The sequence below is a fragment of the Stegostoma tigrinum genome, chromosome 2 (genome assembly GCF_030684315.1).
Source record: "Stegostoma tigrinum isolate sSteTig4 chromosome 2, sSteTig4.hap1, whole genome shotgun sequence".
Lineage (NCBI taxonomy): Eukaryota > Metazoa > Chordata > Chondrichthyes > Orectolobiformes > Stegostomatidae > Stegostoma > Stegostoma tigrinum.
This window is the reverse complement of record NC_081355.1, coordinates 108461542-108489303: the sequence shown is the minus strand read 5'-3', so window position 1 is coordinate 108489303 and position 27762 is coordinate 108461542. Positions and strand designations below refer to the sequence as shown.

At 42.2% G+C, this 27762-nt stretch overlaps 1 protein-coding gene across 1 annotated transcript in view; it reads right to left on the bottom strand.

The window, feature by feature from the left end:
• Window positions 1–425: 425 nt before the first annotated feature.
• The window catches only part of zgc:110410 (uncharacterized protein LOC553618 homolog), a 34305-nt gene continuing 6968 nt past the window's right edge, over window positions 426–27762 (bottom strand). Inside the window, exons 3-10 of the mRNA XM_048560118.1 lie at window positions 26626–26704; window positions 9194–9247; window positions 9023–9113; window positions 8079–8116; window positions 7883–7970; window positions 7706–7795; window positions 4865–4912; window positions 426–2464 (exon numbers count right to left, since the gene is read on the bottom strand). Coding sequence (XP_048416075.1) covers window positions 2315–2464; window positions 4865–4912; window positions 7706–7795; window positions 7883–7970; window positions 8079–8116; window positions 9023–9113; window positions 9194–9247; window positions 26626–26704 — 638 coding nt within the window. The 3' untranslated portion in view covers window positions 426–2314. The remainder of the gene's footprint in view (window positions 2465–4864; window positions 4913–7705; window positions 7796–7882; window positions 7971–8078; window positions 8117–9022; window positions 9114–9193; window positions 9248–26625; window positions 26705–27762) is intronic.

The following is a 27762-nucleotide window of genomic DNA, read 5'->3' as shown; positions in this document are numbered from 1 at the left end:
GGAAAATCCAGCTCTTCAGTTTTTCTCTCCACAGGTGCAGCCAGACCTGCTGAGTTTCACCAGCACTTTCCGTTTATATCTTAGAGATTATGTGGTGTATTATAATAATAAGGTTCTTTTTGGCATAATTCCAGATCAGGTATATCTCTCAAATGATTCCTGTTAACTTCAGGTAGAGACAGATTGCAAACACACTTAAATAAGCCTGAAGGACTGAATGATTCCGGCCCAAAGGAAAGGAGATGATTATGATAATTCCTATCCTCCAGACAGTCTCTGCAGTAAATTGAAGTTACATGATAAATTCCTAGATGTCGTGAGTGTCCATGTAAAAATTCTCAGTCCTCAGCAATGTATTCCTTCACCACAGGGAGCACAAAGTAAGATTCTCGACTTTATAATACAGAAAGCAACGTGAGACTACATCAATTCAAAAATGTACATGTAAGTTTATTAAATAACGAAACTTGCAATTCAAAATCATGGTAATGCAACACACGTTAAATACATTCTGAAGAAAGTGATGGTGCAGTCCTATTTCCAGTACAGAACATTTCTAAATTTCAGTTGTTACAAAAAGATTATCTTAAGTGGTCTAGCCATCAAATATTAAAGTGGTGCCTAAGCCAGTTAAGTGAATCTGACATCTAAGTAAACCTAATAAATCAGACTGTCTTTTAGTTTGCTCCTCAATGCGTGTAGTTTATCTCGGGTTACAAAAATAATATTTTCATATATAAGTCTTATCTCTTAATTGTAACTACATCCCTCTCATTTCGTTTTTCCAAACTTGGTTCAGATAACCTTTATTTTGACTGAAGGACAATTCTCTCTTATTCTAAGTAAATTCATATAGCTGTCAATATCTATTAACTTATGGATCCTACTGATCCTCGGGAGGTCACACTCGTGAGTCTGGCCGTGGTCAACTTTCTTTACCTTGGCCAGGAACCTGCGGTTTAAGATAATAACATAATTCTCGGTTGTGAAAATTCGCAGATAGTTGTGGATCCTTTATCAGTTTCTACATTATGATGCCTTTAAATCATGAAAAAGATGCGCTAGTTTGTATTTTCTTTCATCTATGTCTTTTCTGTGTTTTGTTGTTGTTAAGCTTATAGATGCAAACATATATAATTTGGCATTGTGAACTGCGTTTCTCCTGTCAAAGTATTCAATCTTTTTGAATTCTTTAATCTTTTATTCATGGTAACAGCCCTTTTAATCTTCCCTTAATTATTGTCATAATTCTTCACTGGACGTTTTCATAATTATTTGGAAAATATTCCCAGACTTAGAGATATATGAACTGAAGTACTTTTCTGGCTTACTTCAATTTCACAATTTTAAAAACTATTATATTCAGCACTTTTAATTTTCAATTGTACTATTGTACAATTTTTACTAATCTATATCACAAATAGGTGCAGACATTTTGGAATAAACACTAATGTATTAAGACATTAAACTGGTGTTGTTTGATTTCTGACCTAAAGACAAAGGAAGCATTGATAACATGATATCTTGCATTGTGGTTAGTTCGCTCGCTGAGCTGGTTTGTTAGTTCGCAGAAGTTTCATCACCCTGATGGGTAGCATCATCAGTGCAGCCTCCCATGAAACTCATGCGTCTCCATTCACATGGATCAGGAGAACCACCAGTTCAACCGGAACAACATCAAGATCCTAGGAGAGGCCAAACAGGAATTTCTAGAGGCTTGGTTCTCCACCAAGAAGGCCATCAATAAACATGTAGAACTAGACCCCATGTGTACACCACTGCGAAGAAAAACTGGAAATGAGGTAACCAATTCCAACACACCCCAGAGTTTAAATACCAGGCAGGAAAACACAACAGCGCTGCACTGATGATGTTACCCAGCAGGGTAATGAAACTTCTGTGGACTAACAAACCAGTTCAGCGAGCCAACCAAGCACAATATTCACAACTCAAGTTACAAATCTACTCAAGATATCTTTTAATTTGGGTACCTACCAGTTGTTTTCTTTCTAAATTTATCTTATTGGGGGAATTTTGATAATGGGTTTATGTATGTCGTAAGTTATGGACACCGTTCGGATTCTATAGCGTGGCATTTAAAACTCTTCCTTTTGAACTGGTGCAGTGAAATCAGAGCCACAACTGTTGAAAGTTTAGTGTACTTTTTTTTCCCATCATCATCTAATTTAACAGATATTTTCTCTCTGGAAAAGCAGCTTTTATTTTCAAAAAGCATCACCCATAAATAATCATATGCATTAGCTGAATTTACGATTAGCATGTTATATGCTTAATATATTTTCTTAGAAACTTACTAACGACTCAGACCAATAATTTGGAGTATGAAAAGGAAGAGATTTATGATGTCAAGGTAGAGATTCAATGCCGCAAATATGTACTCTTCAGGGCTCAGACTGTATCTGTGCTTTCCTCCCAGCATTAATTGAGTATCAACCACCAGGTACTGAAAAGAACAAATAGAAAGAGAAGTTTATATTTGTAAGTAAAATATGTTAAATGTGCTGAGGTAAAAGTAGCTTATCAGGAGTTCCATCAGTTGGCTCTGACACTATTGCAAGAGGCAAATATAATGCGCCTGCAAAATGTCAGCCCTATTATGGTGTTTTTTAAATAGCACAATAGCATTTTATAGCTCCTTATCAATTACTTTTGGATGGAGATCTTGTGCTCTCTACCTCTAAACTAGAAGCTCTGGGTTCAAGTCCCAGCCGGGAGTTGTTGGCCATGGAAAAAAGAATTATGATGTAGTTCTAATCAGCCTGTGAATCCTTCCATCACTTCCTCTATTCCCCAAATATAAAACAATATACTTGAAGATTGACAAAATGAAGAATTATCTTCGGTGCTGTGATTAGTACATCAATGAAAATAGTGGTCATTCTACATGAGCCTGATCCGGCCAACTGCAATAGGGATGAATAGACAATTTGTCCCTGTTCAAATTGTTCAAATGGTACTGTGGGATCTTTACCATCCACTCAATGATGCAGACACAATTTATAGCAATGGACAGCAGCTTGGAAAGAGCAAACCTGAATAAATTGGGGCAGCACGATGGCACAATGGTTAGCATTGCTGCCTCACAGCGCCAGGGACCTGAGTTCGATTCTAGCCTTGAGCGACCGTCTGTGTGGAGTTTACACATTCTCCCCATATCTGCGTGGATTTCCTCCGGGTGCTGCAGTTTCCTCCCACAGTCTAAAGATGTGCAGGTTAGGTGGATTGACCATGCTAAATTGCCCATAGTGCTCAGGGAGGTGTAGATTAGGTGGGTTATGGGGGGATGGGTCTGGGTGGGATGCTCTGAGGTTCGGTGTGGACTTGTTGGGCCGAAGGGCCTGTTTCCCCACTGTAGGGATTCTATGATTAGATGCATTATTCTAAAAGGAAATTGATGCTCATTTTTCATGGACCTGAATGTTTGAACATATCAAATCAGGTTTCCAACCACAAAATTAGTTTCTCTAAGTCCTGTGTAATTGTGACAGAGGCAAACAGCCTTTCTGCCTCCTTCTCACTGTTTGTACCTTTGACAGAGCTAACTGCATCATCATCATTCTTTTTCTGCCCACCATTGTCCAGCTGGTGGGTTCCACTCTTATCCAACTCAACATAGCCAGAGAATTAGGTGCATGGTCTACACATTCTATTCCTGTGCCAATGCCTCTGGTGTCCCCCATGCTTTGGCTCCCGTGTCCCTCTCTCCCGTTTCCTACCTACAAGTTACCCCCTACGACATCACAAAATGCAGTATTAGTCTCCACATATGTTTTCATGACTCTCAGCTCTACTTCATCACTGCCTTTCTCAATCCCTCCAATGTCAGATGGTTTGTCTTGGGTGAGGCAGTGAGTTTGGGTGGGATGCTGTCAAAGTGGTTGATATGGGCTGAATGGTTTGCTTCTACACTGTAGGGTCTATGATTCTACCCTCCTTAAACATGAGATTAGCCAAAACTCTGCTGCCTGTGCCTTTATTCACAAGTTCTGTTCTCATTGATGAATATTGGCCTCTTGTTAAGTGACACCGCAATTCTAAAGTATATATTAATGTTTTCAACAGCCTCTTTTTCGTTCCCCATCTCTAATGTCTTCCAGGCCTGTAACATTCCAAAGTACCATCGATTGTCCAATTCTGTTCTCCTGAGCACTCCTGATCTAATTGCTCCACTATTTATCTGCAAAGGCCCTAAGTTATGGAATTCCTTCCTTATCTGACTTTCCTATTTTAGGATACTCCTTAACATCTGCCTCTTTTACCAATCTATTTCTAATTTTCCCTAATAGATCCTTATGTGGTTTGGTGTTTATTTCTGATACCCTATGAAACACCATGGGATGTTGAATTCTGTTGCAAAGTCTATTTAAATGCAAGTTGTTGAGTGTGGCCAGTTTGACAAGATCATAGCTCTCAAGAAAATTCAATTGAGGTCAAGTGGAATATTTATCAGGGCATTTTGCTAAGCACATAAACTAAAAGTGTTCCAAAGACTAAGCAAAGATTCAAGAAACATAATGTTAAATGGTTTAGCAGGACAATGTAAAAAGAAATAAGTAAAATATAATGGCTATAAAGAACCTTGAAAGGGAAGAATACAGTTGATGTGAAAACATTGAAAAGAGCAGCGAAAGGATGGGAACTGGAAATAATCATAGTTAAGAGGCAAATGCAGTTGTGTTCAAAGTAAAATGTCCTGGCAATAATTTTCTATCAAGAGCATTACAGAACTATTTCACTCCATGTTACAGATACAATGCACAGTTATTGTACTAATGTGTGAGGAAAGCTTACAGAACATATACAAGATTGTGATCTGAAGAGACAAGACATGAAAAATACTCACAATCGAGAAGATCAATGTTCCTAAGGAGGCATAAATGATCTGGAGCCACTGTAGGAAAAATACAAATAATTTAAATTGAAACTGATATACTTTCTCTGAACATAGTGGTTTATTATGCAATATGTTTTGGTCAGCACACTGTAAAAATCCAATACTGTGGCTGGAGTGGTTTCTTCTAATGGACCATTTACAACTTTGCACAAACAGTGGCCTGCTTCCACACTGTAGGGATTCCATGTTTCATTGTGGAAGCAGGCACCCTTGGAGCACACATCGGAAATATGAGCCCAGAGGTCATTGGGGATTTGTGATGTATGAATGTTGCTGGCACCACTGATACCTGTCTTCAACTCCCCAATATGAGCTTATGATCACTTTGTGATGAGAGAGCAAATTGGTAACTGTCATTCACTATTCAAAACTATAATCCTTCAACTTTTGTGTTCCAATTTTGTGTTTACAGTTTTGATCAAATTTCCAGCTCAGACATAATAGTATTCAAATCTCAATTGGGCTAAACATTTACCTTTATAATTCACTCTCCATGGTAGTTCACTTGCATGATGCCAACTCAATAACTCCAAAACTTTGTTTATTTTCTCTGGATCCTCTCCTATGTATTTTTGAAGATATGCTAGGCAGCATTGTACTTGAAATATTTGAAGTGCAATAATCATATTGTATTGCAATCACTAAATTTCACAAATAATCAAAATATCTCCTCTGTAAGTAGCCACATATTGATTGGATTCTTTCATCAAATGACCAATACAAAACACAAATCCAGTTGCTTTCCCATTATCTTTAATGGAGAGTGAGGTGTTCATATGTATGTTATGATCACCATATAAAATTCCTCTACCATTTCGTAGCATATCTTCTTATTCAGTCTAGTTTAGATTCCTTCAAACAATGCTAAAAATGAGGTGGAATAAGTGCTTCACAGAACCACCTTTGGTCGACATCCCATACCACACACACCCAACCCCACACACTAACCTCCCCCTCCCCACCCCCACCCCCACCACACACACACACACACACACACACACACACACACACACACACACACACACACAGATATTGCTAGGTATATAGGAACACGCCATTTTGCCCATCAAGCCTGCCTTGTCAATTAATTTGATCATGGCTGATCAGCACTTCAATGCTTTTAATTCTCACTATTTTCATAACCTTTAGTCATATTGATAGTCAAAAATTCACCAACCTCAACTTTAAATATAATCAAAGACTGACTTATCATAGCTCTCTGGGTTAGAGAATTCCAAAGTTTCACAACCCTCCAAATAAAAGAAAAATTTCCACATCTCAGACCTAAATGGCACCCTTTATTTTTAAATTGTGTCTCCTGGTTCTAAATTCCTGGGTTGGGGAAACATCTTATTTGCATCTGCCATTTCTATCTACTTCAGTGTTTTGTATGTTTCAATGAGATCACCTCTCATCCTTCAAAGCTCTAGGGAATGCAGTCTCAGTTTGCCAAAACCTTCTTCTGGAAACATTCCTGCTATCCCATGGATAAGTTTGATAATTTTTTTTGTTGCAATCTCTCTATAGCTACAATATCTTTCCTGAGATAAAAGACCAAAACTGCATACACAATACTCTGGTGCCATCTAACCAAACTCCTGTACAACTGAAGCAAGACTTCTGTTCTCCTGTACCCAGATCCTCTTGTGATAAAAGCAAGCATTCCATTAGCTTTCCAAATCTCTTGCTGCACATACATGTTAACTTTCAGTGACTTATTGACAAAGATACCTGGGTCTCTTTGCACATCTACACTTTCCAACTTCTTATCATTTAAGAAATATTTGGTACATCTGTTCCTCCTATCAGAGCAGATAATTTCACATTTTCCCACATTATATCCTATCTGCCATGTTCTTGCCCAATCACTAAGCCTATCTAGATTCTCCTGAAAATGTTTTATATCTTCCTCACAACATATATTCTTGCTTAGCTTTGTATGATCTACAAAATTAGAAAAGTTACATTTGGTCCCCACCTCCAAGTCATTGATATTTGTTAGAAACATTAGGGACCCAATTACAGATCTTGGCAGTGCCAGACTAGGCACAGTCTGCCAATATGAAAATGACCCATTTATTCTTATTCTCTGTGTTATGTCTGTTAGCCAGTCCTTTATACATGCCAGCACTCTAACTCCTGTACAGTATACTTTAATTTTGATAAACTGCCTCCTGTATGTGACCTTATCGATGCCTTTTGAATATCCATATATAGGACATCTATCAACATCCCTTTATCAATTTTGCAGTTGAACATTTTATTTTAAATGTCTTCTTTTCTGCCTCTTTGAGAAAACATCAAATTATTATAAAGAATATGTGTGGTCAAAATCTTTGCTTGGGAATGTGAGGTTATGTGTATGAAGGGGCTAGGAAGCAAACAATGGGCAGAGTGGAATGAAAAAAGGCAGAGAAAAAAGACAAATAATTTCAAAATAGATGGGAATAGAAAAATAATTTTAATATGATGCAAATAAGGGATAATTAAGTGTGAAAACCTAATGTGAGATAGAACATCAATATGACTTGTTCATGATTATTATATGATTCTTTCCAAATGACTATATATATCTGGATAATGTTACCTTAGCATGGCCCAGTGAGAAATATTTTTAGTATTTACATATAGTGCTCTCAAACAATAAATATAGGGGCGTTGATATGAAACCTCAACATATTCAGCACATTTTTCATATTTAGCACTTTACAAGAAATGATTGAAGACTGATTTTACATTTTCTAAAATTAAACTTCTCAATGTAATAACAAGTTTTAAAAAAGAACTTACAAATGATTGTATTATGGCACATAGAATCCCAAATGCTACTAAAACCAATAGTACCACGAATAAAACTCCACTTTTTGCTGTAAAGTCCCACTGAAAAAGGAAAGATTTGAACTATTTAGATTTCAGCAATGAGCAGTTTAACACCAGAAGAAATTAGTACAGTATTGTAAATGGTACCTTGGTTTGCAGAGAAAATAGTGTTAATCCAAGAGACACAAATACAGTTGCACCAACAGCCCACATCACTGCATCAGCACCATAAAAACTAAGAAGGAATAAAAACATAAAACATTAAATGATTCAAGTTAAAAGTACATCATACATTTGATTAATATTGCATAAAGGATGTAATTTAAGCAAAATTAAGACTTACACTGAAACAGCTCCCAGCAGCAAGCCTTCCAGAATAGTCTGCAAGTGAAAAGAATTTCACATTATGACTTACTTTCTGAAGAGTTTAAATCAAAGTGAATGTTATTTATGCCATCTGAAGGACATCATGCTTGCACCGAATCTGGCAATTTAGTGCCAGCCTGGGTCGAAAGGTGACCAGATCTATGACATGGACCACAAATTCAGAAACTGGCTGTGACCATCAGAGCAGGTGGCTTTGATTTCCACACAGTCTTGCCATCAAGAAGCTGTTAAGTGTGGTTATGAAATGAGACAAAATGGAAGGTGAGAGACATGATAACTGAATTATAATACATCATTGAATTTGTACTATTTGTAATTAATTTCACTTAGTGGTGCAATCACTATTAACAAGTTTTGTGCTCCTGAGATGCTGCTTGGCCTGCTGTGTTCATCCAGCTCCACACTTTGTTAACAAGATTGCAAGTTAGCTTTTATCTGCTGCCAACAGTGTGGACTGGCACTTCCCAAACTTTTCTCCAAGGTGATCCCATTTTGAGGCTTGAAAATTATTGAATCCCCTCAGTTAAATATGTGACAGGTCATTGGGAGTGAGAAAATCATCAATGAGAATGGCTTGAGGGAACAGAAGATCTGTGAGTGTGGGGTGTGGTAAAGAGATCCCAATATTTTAGCTAATGATCCACTTGTTGTCCTGACTGACCCCCACTTTGTGAAGCTCTGGGGTAAGGCATTCATCACAGTGATGCATTCAACGTTAGAGCATCCAAAGAATCACATGCTAACTGTTAGAGATGAACTGAGCAGATAAGCAACAATGGGGTTCAAACACTTACCCCAAGTTTAGATCGAAGGCCCTGTTATGGACTCCAGAAAAACTAAAGTAATATTTCACTGAGTGTAATATCGAAAATACTAATATTAATTTTTACAATAACTTACAAATAATAAAAGAAGCATGATGTTCCAAGGTGCTTTACGTCGAACACCATCACAGCAAGATAAGATAATGATTAAAATGAAGATGGCAGGACTGCAACAGAGAGAGAGGCATTTCAGAGGTATTGAAATTAAGTGACAAATAACTGACAGAATTTGTTCAAAGATACTTACAACAAAGCGTACGTAAACCAATAAGTTTGGTTTACCCATACATTCAAGGTTCTCCTGTTAAATGAAACAAGAACATATATTATTAATAGACAGTCTAGATTTTTTCCATCAATTGTACGCTGTAAATGTACTGGAACTTTTCATTGCAACAACGGCAACAGCAAAAACAGAACTAAAAATGAAACAAAAACAGTGAGGTCTTGAAACAGTACCAGTTATAGACAGCAACTGTACAGAGAACAAAGTAGTTAATGTTTAAAATGTGGATCCTATATCATTCTTTTATGAGGAGAAAGAACAAGAGGGATGAGAGCAAACATACTCACATTGGGAAACATATAGAATAACCTGTAAAGTGCTTAACCGCAGAATGAGATGATTAAATGAAAGTGTTATTAACATGTAGCAATAGGAGGCAAGAAATATTCAAGGAAATGTAAAAGATCACAACACACAGAAAAGATGATGAAAGCTTAAAGAAATTGTGAATGAGAAGGTCGAATGGAAGACAAAGAGGAACTGCCTCAAGTGTTCAAAAAAGGAAATGTTTAGTCCCTGCAAGTTCATTGACATAAATTTCATGTTATGATGAAATACAATAAACATCTCTGATTAGAATGGCAGGACTTTCTTGCTCAAATGTCTTTGATAATAAGTGCAAGCAGGCTCTCTGACTGCAGGTATCACAGCTTGATGCTATGCTCATCTGCTGAGCAGGCACACAAGTATTCACATTTCCAGTGATAATGATTAATACTGTAAGATTTGCTTAATGTGAATTCTAATTGAGTCAGTATCCAGAACAGAGGTTGGGAAAGGAAAGGCCTAATGCAAGTTAAGCCAAGAAGACTCATGCAAATAAACTGTCTTAGTCTTTGTGAGCAAAAACCTGTAAAGCTGGGGAGTAAGTGTATGACCTGTCATACTTAGGTTGCTATAGTATCAGAGATAATGGGAACTGCAGATGCTGGAGAATTCCAAGATAATAAAATGTGAGGCTGGATGAACACAGCAGGCCAAGCAGCACCTCTCTGATGAAGGGTCTAGGCCCGAAACGTCAGCTTTTGTGCTCCTGAGATGCTGCTTGGCCTGCTGTGTTCATCCAGCCTCACATTTTATATACTTAGGTTGCTGGTGGTTTGTTGACCTGGATGTCATCTCAGTATCAACATGACTGGATTAGGGGATAGACACTAGGCTCAACTTTACATGTCACTCATTGATCAATAGTACTGAGTGATTTTGTTGGAAATTGAGGATTCAGAAGGTGGAGCTTTTGGCACTAAAATTCCACATTTTTTTAGTCCTTAGTTTAGATCTCAACAACTTCAGACATCATGTAACTGAGAGATTTCCTAGTATTTCAAGAAAGGTGCTAGGGTCCTAGACGAAGGCAGTACTGGACAAATCGGTTCTCAGGCTGGTTTGATAAGTTTTAATTTTTCTTTGAGTTTATTGTGATGGCCAGTAACTGAAAGCATTCTTAAGAGGCTGCCACTATGCTCGTAACTAAAGGGCATATAAAGAGCATTTGTTACTCAAAAGGAGTACACAAATGATATTGCAATATACAATGATTATCTGCAACAAACTCATTGCAAAGATCAGAAAGAAAGAAAGATTCAACACTTCTGCCTCAGCAATAACATCATAGGCCTGGGAAATTCAGTGAAGGATCACCCTTGTCTCCACAGTAAAGCTTCTTCTTCAGATTGTAGGGCAGTGATTGGTTTCAATTCCATATATTTCTGCACTTGAACATTGGTATTCCTTAAATTTAAGATATTTTCATAACATTTTTAAACAAACTGCTTACTTAGCTCACATTACTTAACATGGGTTCTTTTAACTTCTGTCTGACACCTCCATGAACTACTGTTTCTTGATTTCTTACAAGTAATTAGTTTTTTTTCATCCAGCCCTGACTGGTTAGACGGCTATTGACTGTTGAAGCACTTCTGCCATTAGGGATCTTTTCTTTTTGAAGCAACCCATTTCTACCTGAATAAACTTGCTTCTGGACCCCCTCTTTCTTTTGATGGGCTTTAAACCTCAAGTCAGCAAACACCACGCAAATACCTCCTTCATCGGCTTGCTGCTTGTTAACTAAAGTCACATGATTTCTTAGGAATTTTTTTTCTCTCAAATTAATTGTTTGAAGTGACTTTCTGATCTTTACAGAACAGGAAACTAAAATCCATTTTCCTCGACTTTTGAACTTGCATTGCCAAACAATAATGGCAAACAACTAATTTTCAAGACAAAAGCCAATCTGTAAGTAACGGAGAAGAGTGCGTCTTCTACAGAGAAAAAGGACTATTTATTTCGTTCAGTCATGGGGCATGGGCATCGCTAGCTTGCCAGCATTTATTGCCCATCCTTGGTTGCCCATGAGAAAGTGGTGGTGAGCTGCTTTTTGACGACAGTAGTCACTGTGCTGTAGGTAGACCCACAATGCCTTAAAGGAGGATTTGCAGGATTTTGACATAGTTACGCTACAGGAAAGGCGATATATTTCCAAGTCAGGACGGTGAGTACCTTGAGGAAGATGGACAAGGGAGGTGCAATTTACAGTATGGCGCACTGACCTCTACATCGCCGAGGCCAGGCACCAACTCTCCGACACCTCCTCCCTTGATCATGACCCCAAACATCCCAAGCACAAACCATCCTCTCCCAAACCATCCACAACCTCATCACCTCAGGTGACCTCCCACCCACAGGCTCCAATCTCATCGTTCCCCAACCCCGCATCGCCCGTTTCTATCTCCTTTCCAAAACCCACAAACCTGACTGCCCTGGGTGAACCATTGTCTCCACCTGCTCCTGCCCCACTGAACTTATCTCCACTTATCTCGACTCCATTTTCTCCTCCTTGGTCCAGAAACTCCCTACCTACATCTGTGGCACCACCCATGCCCTCCACCTCCTCCAAAACTTCCAATTCACTGATCCCCAACACCTCATTTTCACCATGGACGTCCAGTCCCTATACACCTGCATTCCCCATGCAGATGGCCTAAAGACCCTGTGCTTTTTCCTGTCCCACAGGCCCGACCAATCCCCCTCCAATGACACCCTCATCCACCTAGCTGAACTAGTCCTCACCCTCAACAAATTCTCTTTCAATTCTCACTTCCTACAGACAAGGGGGGTGGCCATGGGTACCTGCATGGGTCCAAGCTACACCTGCCTCTTTGTAGGTTACATGGAACAATCCCTCTTCCAAAGCTACACTGGCCCTATTCCCATCTCTTCCTCCATTACATTGATGACTGCATCATGTTCCCAAGAGGAGCTCGAACAGTTCATCCACTTCACCAACACCTTCCACCCCAACCTTAAGTTTACCTGGACCATCTCCGATACCTCTCTCCCCTTCCTGGACATCTGTGTTTCCATCTCTGGCAACCACCTGGGAACTGATATTCATTTCAAGCCCACCAACTCCACAGCTACTGAGAATACACCTCCCCTCACCCACCTTCATGAAAAATGCCATCCTCTATTCCCAATTCCTTCGCCTCCACTGCATCTGCTCCCAGGGATGAGGCATTCCACTCCCAAACATCTCAGATGTGTTCGTTTTTATGAACCGCAATTTCCCCCCTCAGTAGTTGAGAACGCCCTTGACCGTGTCTTCCACATTTCCCGCAACTCATCCCTCACACCCCGCCCTCGCAATAACACCCTAAACAGAATCCCCCTCATCCTCATGTACCACCCCACCAACTCCGGAACCAACACATCATCCTCTGGCACTTCCGTCATCTGCAATCCGACCCCACCACCAATGATATTTTTCCCTCCCCACCCTTTCCTGCTTTCCGGAGGGACCACTCTCTCTGGGACTCCCTTGTCCACTCCAAAGTCCCCTCCAGCCCCACCACACCCATCACTTTTCCCTGCAACCGCAAGGGAATGCTACACCTGCCCCTACACCTCCTCCCTAACCCCCATCCCAGGGCCCAAGAAGACTTTCCACATTAAGCAGAGGTTCACCTGCACATCTGCCAATGTGGTATACTGTATCCATTGTACCCGGTGTGGCTTCCTCTACATTGGGGAAACCAAGCGGAGGCTTGGGGGTCGCTTTGCAGAACACCTCCGCTTGGTTCACACTAAACAACTGCACCTCCCAGTTGCGAACCATTTCAACTCCTCCTCCCGTTCCTCAGACGACATGTCCATCATGGGCCTCCTGCAGTGCCACAATGATGCCACCTGAAGGTTGCAGGAACAACAACTCACATTCCACTTCGGAACCCTGCAGTCCAATGGTACTTCATAAGCTTCAAAATCTCCCCTCCACCTACCGCATCCCAAAACCAGCCCAGCTTGTGCCTGCCTCCCTAACCTGTCCTTCCTCCCACCTATCCCCTCCTCCCACATCAAGCCCCACCCCCATCTCCTACCTACTAGCTTCATCCTGTCCGTCCTCCCTGGACTGATCTTTCCCCTCCCTACCTCCCCACCTACATTCACCTTTACTGGCTCCATTCTCACCTCTTTGACCTGTCTGTATCCTCTCCCCCAACTTCTCCTGTATCCATCTTCTATCCACCTCCCCTTCTCTCCCTATTTATTTCAGAACTCCCTTCCTGTCCCCATTTCTGAAGAAGGGTCTAGGCCTGAAACATCAGCCTTCCTGCTCCTCTGATGCTGCTTGGCCTGCTGTGTTCATCCAGCTCTACACCTTGTTATTTCAGATTCTCCAGCATCTGCAGTTCCGACTATCTCTTTCAGATGGTGATGTTCCCATGTACCAGCTGCCCTTGTCCTTCTAAATAGAAGTGTTCATAAGTTGTGAAGGGGTGTTTCAGGATCTTTGGTGAATTTCTGCAGCATATCTTGTAGATAGTACACACTGCTGTTGCTGCTGAGTGTCAGTGGTGGAGGGAGTGGGTGCTTGTGGAAATAGTGCTAAAGAAGTGGGCTGCTTTATCCTGGATGGTGTCAAACTTCCTGAGTGTTGTAAGATTGTGTGACCATCTCGGTCAAGGACAGGCATGGCAGTCATATACAGATGATCCCCTGGGATAAAGGGATATGAGATTTTAAGGCAGTTATTTCAGAAATAGTTAACAGTGCAAAAAGTGAATGTATCCAACGGAAGAGGATTCGGGGGAGCAGAAGGTGCCTCAACAGACAGTGATGAAACCCACTGATATCTCCAAGTTCTGTCCCGTCCTCCCAGAAGAGGGGTTGGATACCAATTCATCCTTATAAATACATATGGATGAAGATGCATAAATTCTGAAACCATGACAGAAACTGGAGAGTCTTTGTAATTTTGATTATCTATTTCATCATGTCATTATATCTCCTACTTCATACAGTCAATGGCTCGAATCTTCTAATCTGGGTTAGAATTCTTATTTCCCAATCAGATCACTCAAAAAGTTGTTCACTTACCCCTTTACAGGAGATTTCTTGCTGAACCTCAGTATGTGGGAGGAGGGGGTGGGGGCAAAGGTTACTGATTGGTCAGGTGCCTGGCGGAGTAGGTGTTGGCTGCCCATAAGGACAGAGCTTATGTGTCAGGGTGTGAGGGATTGATTGGTGTGCCTATGGAAGTAGGTTGTGGCCCATAAGGAGGAGGGATAGGGCTTGTCAGGGGATTTGTTCAGGTCTTGCGTCTGTGAGGTCACCGGAGTATCCAGGGTGGAGAACTGTCAGGTTACTGTTTTGAGGAAGGTGGTTGAATATAAGGCAGCGTCTGTGTGACCGTTTGGAGGATGCAGTAGTATAGTTAGCCTGGAGTTAAACTGTGGTTTCATCACTCTAACTTTTCCTAAGTAATTATTAAATGAGGAAGAACAGTCTAAGGACCCCACTTCTGACTCAGAGTTGGAGACTTTTACAAATGTTTCCAGATGCTGGGTAATTGCCTATTGGAGACTCAAACATCCTGGGCAATTACCACACAATCTGTGTACCAGGACTTCTGAGAGGACCCTTGTATATCTCCAAATGATCAGAGACTGGATCATCTGGGCCTTTGTTTAAATTAATAATTGTAAAGTTAGGAAACAATTGTTAATGCTGACATTTGCTTTGATTATGGGCAAGAAAGGCTTAACTGAATCACTCAGTATCTTTTGTAGGTAATGGATGAATGATAATGTAAACATAATATATTCACATCCAGTTGATGTGAGATAATCTAGCAAGTCCAATTTCTTATAAAAGTGGACACCATGACATTTGGCCCAGAAAATTGGCACCAGTGTTCTTATAGGTCACTGTATAGTGATCAAAAGCAATGTGACTTAGTCATAGAGCCATAGAGCTATACAGCATGGAAATAGAGCCTTCAGTCCAACTTGTCCATGCCAACCAGATATCCCAAATTAACCTAATCCCATTTTCTAGCATTTGGCCCATATCCCTTTAAACCCTTCTTATTCATACATTCAAATTGATGCTTTTTAAATTGTTCCAGCCTCCACCACTTCCTCTGGCAGTTCATTCTATACATGTATTACCCTTTGTGTGAAAAACATTGCCCCTTAGGTCCCTTTTATATCTCTCCCCCACCTTAAACCCATGCCCTCTGGTTTTGGTCTCCTCTATTCTAGGGAAAAGATCTTGGCTATTAACCCTATTCATGCCCGTCAAGATTTTATAAACCTCTGTAAGGTCACCCCTCAGCCTTCAATGCTCCAAGAAAAATAACCTCAGCTTATTCAGCCTCTCCCTATAGCTCAAACTCTCCAACACTGGTACATCTTTTCTGAACCCTTTCAAGTTTCACAATATCCTTCCTAAAGCAGGTATACCAGAATTGCACACAGTATTCCAAAAGTGGCCTAACCAATGTCCTGTACAGCCACAACATGACCTCCCAGCTTCTATACTCAATGCACTGACCAATAAAGGCAAGCGTACCAAATGCCTTCTTCACCACCTTGTCTGTCTGTGACTCCACTTTCAAGGAACTATAAACCTGCACTCCAAGGTGTCTTTGCTCAGCGACACTCCCCAGGACCTTACCATTAAATCTGTACGCCTTGCCCTGATTTACCTTTCCAAAATGCAGCATTTGTATTTATCTAAATTAAACTCCATCTGCCTCTCCTCGGCCCATTGGCCCATCTAATCAAGGTCCCATTGTACTCTGAGGTAACCTTCTTCACTGTCCGCTGCACCTCCAATTTTGGTGTCATCTGCAAATTTAATAATCATACCTCCTATGTTCACATCCAAATCATTTATATAAATGATGAAATACAATGGACCCGGCTTTGTGGCACACCCCTGGTCACAGGTCTCCAGTCTGAAAAGCAACCATCCACTACCACCGTCTGTCTTCTACCTTTGAGCCAGTTCTGTATCTAGATGGCTCGTTCTCCCTGCATTCCATGTTTGTCAGACTTATTAACATAAAATGACTGACATAAGTATGCATCATAGACAAGTTAGATTATACATTGATTTCAGGTATTTACCAAGGCAACACTGGTAAGGTATTCCTTCCATCAATTAACAGAAACCTTTGAAGAGATGAATATCATAGAATTGTTGAGTCACAGAATGGTTACTGCACAGGAGGAGACCACTCAGCCTGTGCTGCACATATCAGCTACCTGCTTAACTAAAACACAAGTTACTGGAACAGCTCAGCAGACCTTGCAGCATCTGTGAAGAAAAGATCTGAGTTAACATTTCGGGTCTGGTGACCCTTCCTTTGTTCTAGAGATGGGTCACAGAAACTGAAACATTAATTCTGATTTTTTATTTCACAGATGCTGCCAGACCTGCTGAGCTATTGTTCCTGATTTACAGCATCCACAGTACTTTTGGCTTTTACTCTGCAAAAACTCTCCAATATTCCCACAACTCTGCTTTCTCCTTGTACCTGCAAACGTTTTTTCTTGTTAGATGAGCATCGAATTGCCTTATTAAAGCTACAATTGTATCTATCCTCCACCACTTTCTCAGGCAATAGACCCTCCCCAAATCCTGACTACACCTTATGTAAAACAATTTTTCTTCAAATGTCTATTTCTTTTATCATTCACTTTAGATCAGTGTCCTTTGCTTCTCAAACCATCTACCAATAGTTTTTCTCTTATAGCTTGGGCCAGACACCTCATGATTTTGAGCATCTCTGTGAATTCTGCTCTTAAACTTTTGTTGTTCAAGTAGAACAGGCCCAGCTTCTCTAATCTGTACACATTTCTGAAGTTCCTTATCCCTGAACTGATTCATGTAAGTATCTTCTGCACCTCCTCTAATACCTGTATTTCCTTCCTAAAGTGTGATACCTAGAATTGGATGCTATTATCCAACTGAGGTTTGACTAGATTTCTTTAAATGGTCACCTATGGTTTCCTTGTACTGGTCTATATTTATAGGTCAAGGATACCTCATGCCTTATCAACACTTTCTTAACTTGCACTGGTGCTCTTTTTTCTTTATATTTTCATGGGATGTGTGCATTTATTGCCTATCCCTAATTGCCCTTGAATGCGTGGCTTGCTAGATCATTTCAAATGGCAACTGGGAGTCAACCACATTTCTGTGCATCACACAGGTCAGACTGGATAAGGGCAGAAGACTTCTTTCTTTAAAAGACATTAGTTAATCAAAAAGGATTTTATAACAATTGTTAAATTGTCATGGTCACCATCACTGAGACTACCTTTACATTCCAGATTTATCAATTGAATTTAAATTCCAACAGCTGTCATTCAGGATTCAAACACACCTGCTCAGAGCTATAGCTTGAGTGTCTGTATTACTAGTCCACTGGCATGGCCACAATGCACCACCTCTCTGAATTCTTTAATAATATGCACATATTGATCACAAGTCCCTCTGATCCTACGACGCCATTAAAATCCTCAATGTTGCACTGGTTCAGTATATCCTTCTGACCGAAATGAGTTACTTTATATTTCACGATTTAACTTGTATCTGCCACATGTCTGACCATTCATCAAGCCTAATTATGAAATTTATAACTATCCTCCTGGATGTTCACAGTGCTATATTATTCTGTAATTTGCAAACATTGAAATTACACCCTGCACACTCAGGTTCGAGATCATGAAAGGAAACATCTTGGTTCTAATAACAAACCATGGGAAAACCCATTGTATGTCTTCCTTCAATCCAAAAGCAATCATTCATCACTACAGAACTGGACTTTGCCTGTTACTAACCACAAGAAAAACATAAAGCAGAGGAATACAATAGATGGGAATTAGATGATAATATGTGATGTTTACACCATGGTTGTAAAACCATAACAAATAATATAATTAATAGTAGGCAAGTCAGTTTAAGGATAATGAAAAAATTACGAATTAAATGCAAGGCTCCAAGGCATGACTCCTGTCGAATGACAGATAAGTTGGTTCCAATTGTGCTTTCCTGGCTTCCTGCACAAAGTAAATCAGGTGACATGATATTTGAGGCGACATTATTGGATGATTAAACAATATAAGAATGGGGTAACTGGGTAAACAGTTTGCAGCTTGAACTTCAGACCATAAGATTGCAATATTATGTGAACAATGGTGGTGATGATAACAAAGTGTGGAGCTGGATGAACACAGCAGGCCAAGCAGCATCTCAGGAGCACAAAAGCTGACGTTTCGGGCCTAGACCCTTCATCAGAGAGGGGGATGGGGAGAGGGTTCTGGAATAAATAGGGAGAGAGGGGGAGGCGGACCGAAGATGGAGAGAAAAGAAGATAGGTGGAGAGGAGAGTATAGGTGGGGAGGTAGGGAGGGGATGGGTCAGTCCAGGGAAGACAGACAGGTCAAGGAGGTGGGATGAGGTTAGTAGGTAGGAAATGGAGGTGCGGCTTGAGATGGGAGGAAGGGATGGGTGAGAGGAAGAACAGGTTAGGGAGACAGAGACAGGCTGGGCTGATTTTGAGATGCAGTGGGGGGAGGGGATGAGCTGGGCTGGTTGTGTGAAGCAGTGGGGGGAGGGGACGAACTGGGCTGATTGTGGGATGCGGTGGGGGAAAGGGAGATTTTGAAGCTGGTAAAGTCCACATTGATACCATTGGGCTGCAGGGTTCCCAAGCAGAATATGAGTTGCTGTTCCTGCAACCTTCGGGTGGCATCATTGTGGCACTGCAGGAGGCCCATGATGGACACGTCATCTGAAGAATGGGAGGAGGAGTTAAAATGGTTCACGACTGGGAGGTGCAGTTGTTTATTGTGAACCGAGCGGAGGTGTTCTGCAAAGCAGTCCCCAAGCCTCCGCTTGGTTTCCCCAATATAGAGGAAGCCACACTGGGTACAATGGATGCAGTATACCACATTGGCAGATGTGCAGGTGAACCTCTGCTTAATGTGGAAAGTCATCTTGGGGCCTGGGATAGGGGTGAGGGAGGAGGTGTGGGGGCAAGTGTAGCACTTCCTGCGGTTGCAGGGGAAGGTGCCGGGTGTGGTGGGGTTGGACGGCAGTGTGGAGCGAACAAGGGAGTCACGGAGAGAGTGGTTTCTCCGGAAAGCAGACAAGGGTGGTGATGGAAAAATGTCTTGGGTGGTGGAGTCGGATTGTAGATGGCGGAAGTGTCGGAGGATGATGCGTTATATCCGGAGGTTGGTGGGGTGGTGTGTGAGAACGAGGGGGATCCTCTTAGGGCGGTTGTGGCGGGGGTGGGGTGTGAGGGATGTGTTGCGGGAAATGCGGGAGACTGATCAAGGGCGTTCTCGACCACTGCAGGGGGAAAGTTGCCGTCCTGGAAGAATGTGGACATCTGGGATGTGCGGGAGTGGAATGCCTCATCCTGGGAGCAGATGCGGCAGAGGCAGAGGAATTGGGAATAGGGGATGGAATTTTTGCAGGAGGGTGGGTGGGAGAAGGTGTATTCTAGGTAGCTGTGGGAGTCGGTGGGCTTGAAATGGACATCGGTTTCTAGCTGGTTACCTGAGATGGAGACTGAGAGGTCCAGGAAGGTGAGGGATGTGTTGGAGATGGCCCAGATGAACTTGAGGTTGGGGTGGAAGGTGTTGGTGAAGTGGATGAACTGTTCGAGCTCCTCTGGGGAGCAAGAGGCGGTGCCGATACAGTCATCAATGTAACGGAGGAAGAGGTGGGGTTTGGGGCCTGTGTAGGTGCAGAAGAGGGACTGTTCCACGTAACCTACAAAGAGGCAGGCATAGCTGGGGTCCATGTGGGTGCCCATGGCCACCCCCTTTGTCTGTAGGAAATGGGAGGAATCGAAAGAGAAGTTGTTGAGGGTGAGGATGAGTTCGGCTAGGCAGATGAGGGTGTCGGTGGAGGGGGACTGGTCGGGCCTGCAGGACAGGAAGAAGCAGAGGGCTTTGAGGCCATCTGCATGAGGAATACAGGTGTGTAGGGACTGGACGTCCATGGTGAAAATGAGGTGTTGGGGGCCAGGGAATTGGAGGTTCTGGAGGAGGTGGAGGGCGTGGGTGGTGTCACGGACGTAGGTAGGGAGTTTCTGGACCAAAGGGGAGAAAATGGGGTCCAGATAGGTGGAGATGAGTTCGGTGGGGCAGGAACAGGCTGAGACAATGGGTCAACCAGGGCAGGCAGGTTTGTGGATTTTGGGAAGGAGATAGAAACGGGCCGTGCGGAGTTGGGGAATAATAACGTTGGAGGCTGTGGTGGAAGGTCCCCTGAGGTGATGAGGTCATGAATGGTGTTGGAGATGATGGTTTGGTGCTTGGGGGTGGTGTCATGATCAAGTGGGCAATAGGAGGTGGTGTCGGAGAGTTGGTGTTAACCCTCCCTCCACCCACGCTCTCCACCTCCTCCAGAACTTCCAATTCCCTGGCCCCCAACACCTCATTTTCACTATGGACGTCCAGCCACTACAGACCTGTATTCCTCATGTGGATGGCCTCAAGGCCCTCCGCTTCTTCCTGTCCTGCAGGCCCGACCAGTCCCTCTCCACCGACACCCTCATCCACCTAGCTGAACTCGTCCTCACCCTCAACAATCTCTCTTTTGATTCCTCCCACTTCCTACAAACAAAGGGGGTGGCCATGGGTACCTGCATGGGCCCCAGCTATGCCTGCCTCTTTGTAGGTTACGTGGAACAGTCCCTCTTCTGCACCTACACAGGCCCCAAACCCCACCTCTTCCTCCGTTACATTGATGACTGTATCGGCACCGCCTCTTGCTCCCCAGAGGAGCTTGAACAGTTCATCCACTTTACCAACACCTTCCACCCCAACCTCAAGTTCAACTGGGCCATCTCCAACACATCCCTCACCTTCCTGGACCTCTCAGTCTCCTTCTCAGGTAACCAGCTAGAAACCGATGTCCATTTCAAGCCCACCGACTCCCACAGCTACCTAGAATACACCTTCTCCCACCCACCCTCCTGCAAAAATTCCATCCCCTATTCCCAATTCCTCTGCCTCTGCCGCATCTGCTCCCAGGATGAGGCATTCCACTCCCGTACATCCCAGATGTCCACGTTTTTCCAGGACCGCAACTTTCCCCCCGCAGTGGTCGAGAACGCACTTGATCGCGTCTCCCACATTTCCTGCAACATATCCCTCACACCCCGCCCCTACGACAGCCGCCCCCAGAGGATCCCCCTTGTCCTCACATACCACCCTACCAACCTCCGGATACAATGTATCATCCTCCGACACTTCCGCCATCTACAATCCGACTCCACCACCCAAGACATTTTTCTATCCCCATCCTTGTCTGCCTTCCGGAGAGACTACTCTCACCGTGACTCCCTTGTCCGCTCCAGACTCCCCTCCAACCCCACCACTCCCGGCACCTTTGCCTGCAACCGCAGGAAGTACTACACTTGCCCCCACACCTCCTCCCTCACCCCTATCCCAGGCCCCAGGATGACCTTCCATATCAAACAGATGTTCACCTGCACATCTGCCAATGTGGTATATTGTATCCATTGCACCCGGTGTGGCTTCCCCTACATTGGGGAAACCAAGCAGAGGCTTGGGGATCGCTTTGCAGAACACCTCCGCTTGGTTCGCAATAAACAACTGCACCTCCCAGTCGTGAACCATTTCAACTCCCCCTTCCATTCCTCAGACGACATGCCCATCATGGGCCTCCTGCAGTGCCACAATGATGCCACCTGAAGGTTGCAGGAACAGCAACTCATATTCTGCTTGGGTACCCTGCAGCCCAATGGTATCAACGTGGACTTCACAAGCTTCAAAATCTCCCCTTCCCCTACTGTATCCCAAAACCAGCCCAGTTCTTCCCCTCCCCCCACTGCATCACACAAGCAGCCCAGCTCATCCCCTCCTCCCACAGCATCCCAAAATCAGCCCAGCCTGTCTCTGCTTCCCTGACCTGTCCTTCCTCTCACCCATCCCTTCCTCCCAACTCAAGCCGCACCTCCATTTCCTACCTACCACCTCATCCCGCCTCCTTGACCTGTCCATCTTCCCTGGACTGACCTATCCCCTCCCTACCTCCCCACCTTTACTCTCCTTTCTACCTATCTTGTTTTCTCTCCACCTTCGGTCCGCCTCCCCCTCTCTCCCTATTTATTCCAGTTCCCTCTCCCCATCCCCCTCTCTGATGAAGGGTCTAGGCCCGAAACATCAGCTTTTGTGCTCCTGAGATGCTGCTTGGCCTGCTGTGTTCATCCAGCTCCACACTTTGTTATCTTGGATTCTCCAGCATCTGCAGTTCCCATTATCAATGGTGGTGATGAGCACTGTTGTAACTTGCAAATAGGAATCTCCTAACACCCACCCCCCGTGGCCAGAAATGAACCTGATTGACAGGTTCGGCACTCTGTAGGCAGCAAAACTCAAACAGAAGCCATAATTCACAAATGTGAATACTTGCTGCTGCCAGGTGGTTAGGGTATGGGTAAGCTCAGCTCAAACAAGCTCAGAGGGTCAACGGGGTCTGGTAACAAATTAAAGGGTCATCTAGATTGAAATGTCGCTGTCTCTCAGTGGATGCTGCCTGACCCTCTGTGATTTCGGCATTTTTTGTTTTCAGTGTATTTATTGCATGATAGCAACCAGCTGCAGGCAACATTGATATGTTAAACATTGTGACAGAGATTTTCAGGAGGACAAGATGTTAGTTGTCACACCTTCGAGATAACCGTGCTGTTCTGCCCAGAGTCCATATGACACATCATAGCGCAGGGTTCTTATGGATCTCCTCAATATTCACCCTTTTGGACTCATTGTAACAGCATAGACATATCTGACATCTGCACCATGCCAGATATTGCCACGTCATCAGGAAGAGAGGTGGAGGCCAATTTTGGTATTTGCTGACCCAACAAATTATCAAAGAGTGGGAATCAAAGAGCTGAGCTTGACAATCTGCATGGGTGTCTACACATAACTTTTACCTCAAATCATTGGGAAACCCTGGGGGAAATTTTTAACAGAATATTGTCTATCTGTGATTCTCAGTCGTTAATTATAGACAGAAACATAGTAATTCCTCGACAATTAAAGACCATGTCTTCTACAATTGTAGTAACTGCCGAATAGGAATGAGTAAAGAAGTAAAGTTATACCTTCATATTGCATCTTTCTCAGCTCCAGGATGTCAAAAGTCTCTACAACCAATTGAAATGTTGTCACCAACATTCGCTTTAAGGTGCATGGCCTTACAGTTGCTGGGAGGTTCTGCAGCTGCCAATCAGGCAACACAGTGGTTGCTGCTCTGGCCCTCACAGCTCTGCACAGTGCAACAAAATGTTACTGGGAACATTGGTTGTCACTATTGTAACGTAGGAAACACAACAGGCAAACCTCTCCTCCACTAAGGCTTTCCTCATGTGTTTTATGGGCAGCTTGCAGATTAACAGTGATTGTTTGCCAATATTATCCATAAAAGGTCAGAACTACACCAGTCAACAGTAAATTCCCATAAACAGCAATAAGCATTGCTAATAGGTGACAGCAAGTTAAAGCTTTTCATCTTATAATCATCAGGACTAGATCGAGAAACAGACTTGACAAAAGGGACACCAAATCATAGAGCATGTAAAGACGATGGTAATTAGTTATGTCACATTTGGAATGGAGATATAGCAAGAACAGTTCCTTGTCAATCGTCATTCTCAGATGACGCTGGTGGATTCTGATTGTTCAATGTGTTGCTATGGGAATGCAGCAGAGACTGGCAAACTCCATGATACAATTGTTTTGATGAAAATGCACAAATTTGCTTGCTTACATAAAATAGGGCACCTTCATGAGGTTATCAATAAGATTGAAACAAGCTCCCTTTCTTCCACACAATCTCTTTCCAATGACACCTGTGCACCTAAATTCCCTCAGACAGTTGACTCTGACTGGTCAGGACATTGCCGTGAGAAGTGAACCTGTGAATGACTGTCATGTATTTGGTTGAATTGAAACAAGTACTGTGCATGTTCTTCCTGTCATAAAGAACTTGGCCCTCTTTATTAATATATGTAGCTTCAAATGTACACAGGTACGTCACACTGTGGGACCAACTGACAATTTTAAATCTGTTGTCAGCATAATTCCTTGCACATTCAGGAGTATATGACAAATGTTCAATTGCAGAATCAGATCTAACTTTAGACATTGACCTACAAAGTTTGCAATTGCAGCCTGCTTGAATATGCTCAGTGAGCTTCTTGTTGTGAACGTCCAAAGGGACGTACTGTTTGATATAATACACAAACCTCTGGGACATATGGCCTACATGCCTGGTCTCATACTGCTACTAAAATCCATGTACCATACTACTCTTTGAGTGATAAATAGAACGTCAAATAGAACGTCTTTTTAGCTTGGTGGCAACATGCCATTCGTAGTGAACGTTACTTGTGGTACTATTTCATAGCAGCAGCAGTAGCTTCATCTCTTCCATGGCAATCTGTAATAGACTGGGCACTTTCCAGGTTGAAGGGTGCTTGCCTTAGACCCTTCCAAGATTTTGTGCAATGCACAATGAGAAATGACCTGATCATGGCAGCCAATGTCCTGCAAGAAAGCTTTGATGCATCGTATTTCATCATCAAGTTTGAATGGTTAAAAACAATTCAGGCTCTGTTTATGAGGTTGCTAATAATAATTTTGTTACATGTCTTATTCAGCTCTCTGCTGAGTTCAAGTTCACATGGGACAGTCAAATGATTCCCTTTCCTAGATGGCCCAGTTACAAAATTGGCTGCGTGGTTCTCTACTACTGTTTACTACAACTTTATCTTCAGTGGTCAGTGAACACATTGGGATTTCCACATGTTAAATGATTGACCTTATTGGAAACCCCATAAATACAGTTGGAATCTTTTCAAACTTAATCCCTTCTTCTAAGGTAAAACTTTCTTCTGAACTGAAAGCTGGATTGTCCTGCTCAGGGGAAACTGCCCTTCCTTCTCAGGTGAACTCCCAATTCTTCTGAATGGGAGTTGAAGGCTAAAGTAATGGTCTTTGATCTATTTCCTCTGTCAGTTGTGAACTCAGAAGTATAAATATTCCAGTCTTTAACATCACAGGTGTCCTACTTGACACTTAACTGGGTCACCTGCCTTCTTAGAAATGTTATATTTTGGTCATCGTTCTCAATAATTTTCTACGTTTAAAATTAATTACTTTCACTGAACAGACCAAAATCCACCTGACTTGACTTCCAACATCCAAATTCAAAAGCCGTTAACCGTGTACAATGCTTATGATCATATAGCAGGAAGTTTTTGATTGCAATCATGAGTGATTGATTTTTCAACCAGAGTGATTTTCCACCCATGTTCCAGGGTTAAGAATGGGGATTTCAATACTGTAGCTGAAATCAAGCAACTCAGCATTGATCTGCAATCAAGCTAGAAATTTATTTTGATCTTTATAACTAAGTCACTCAAGGCATTAGCGACATGGCAAGGGATATATATTGTCTGTTGGATGTTTATTTTTAGAATTGATTTGCCTTCAGACTATTTTTATCATCTGCACTAATCAGTTTTGGCAGGGTTACTGCACCTGAAAAATCTACCACCACCAATCTCCAAGTACATCTCTGGTTCAATGGCAATAGTTGGGAATGGCAGCCAAACTGAACAGGTTTCCCAGGCACCAAATTAGTACCGTCGCTTTTATACAGCAGTCAGCCTAATTTCCTGTGGAAGAGCAGAGAGAAAATCTAATGGCCGAGTATGGGTGTAATATGCCAGTAAGTCTTTAATGCAATTTCCTTTGATTATCCGCTGCTACGTACACTGAAGACAAGCAGAGGAAAATTCCAGGCCAGTATCCCTACAGTATCTATCTTGCAGGACATTGGCTGCCATGATCAGTATCTAGGTTTGGAGGTGTTATCAAACAGTTTCATAACTACACGGAAAGCTGTAACAACGGATTCTTATTGGGGTTAGATCTTAATGAGTCTGCAGAATATTAACTCTTGTGTAACAGCATTATTCTTCATTACCATTGTGTAGCTGATATTACAGCCCCATCTGACATAGTGAAAGCGTAAATTTAAAACAAACTTACCAATAAAGAAACATGCAGATTATTCCTATGGTGATTAACAATTGAACCACTAAAATGAGATACACTTTCCTAATGAAAGCTGTGAAAAGAGCAAAATATGTATTAGTCTTGGTCAAAAAGAAAAGAAACTGTTACCAAATATAATTTTTGTTAAGTTGCTTTAATTTTCCTTCAAACCTCACAACTTTCTGTGTCATAGAATCTCCTTGATCCCTCTGCCAACCACATACAATTGATTGTTCCAACATTCTCTAACCCCCCTACTTGATTGCCCATCAGCAGCCCCATACTCACCTAATCATAGCTAGAGTTTATCCAGTTATAGCTTCTCCTCTATTTTCACTGTTACTTCAAAAACCCCTTGGCAACAGATATAGGATCCATTTCCCCATGTAAGCTGATGACAATCAGCCTTGTTTATTTCTCTCTTCTTTAACTGCTCTAACATCTCTGCCACACTATCAATAGGCCATTTTATCCAGTCTTGGGGGAGCAATAATTCTCTGCAATTACATTTTGAGAAAACCAAATGAGTTTTTATTTTCCCAGTCACAAAGTTCATACTCTTGCAAACAATTCCATCCCTCTTCTTGACCACTGCCTCAGCCAGAATCAAACTGAATCTTTGGCCTTTTATCCTTTCTTTAGGTACCTTCAAAACCCTCATCCATGTCATTGTCTTGATGCTTTAGATTGCCTGAAATCCATTGCCTGTGTCATATGTTCCACCCTTTATATTTCAAAATTTCATTCATCCAAAATCTAACACCTGTAACCTGCCCTACGCCAATTCCTTCTTGACCTGCAGTGGAGTTGCAAATATTTTATTCATGATTCTTGTATTAATGTTAGTTGTTATTAATATTAATTGTATTAATTAGAATTAAAGTTTAACAGTAGAAAATGGGTAAATGCATTTGAGGCACTTTGAAGTCTAGTGTACTTAAAAAATGTGGTCATATTGCCTTAAGAGAATAAGACTACAAGATAGAAAGGATGAAGTAGGCCATTCAGCCAACCAAATCTGCTCCACCATTCAACAAGATCATGGCTGAACTAATAATCCTCAATTTGACTTTCATACCCTTTCTCTATAACTCTTGATTAACTTAATGATTAGAAACCTGTCTATTTTGG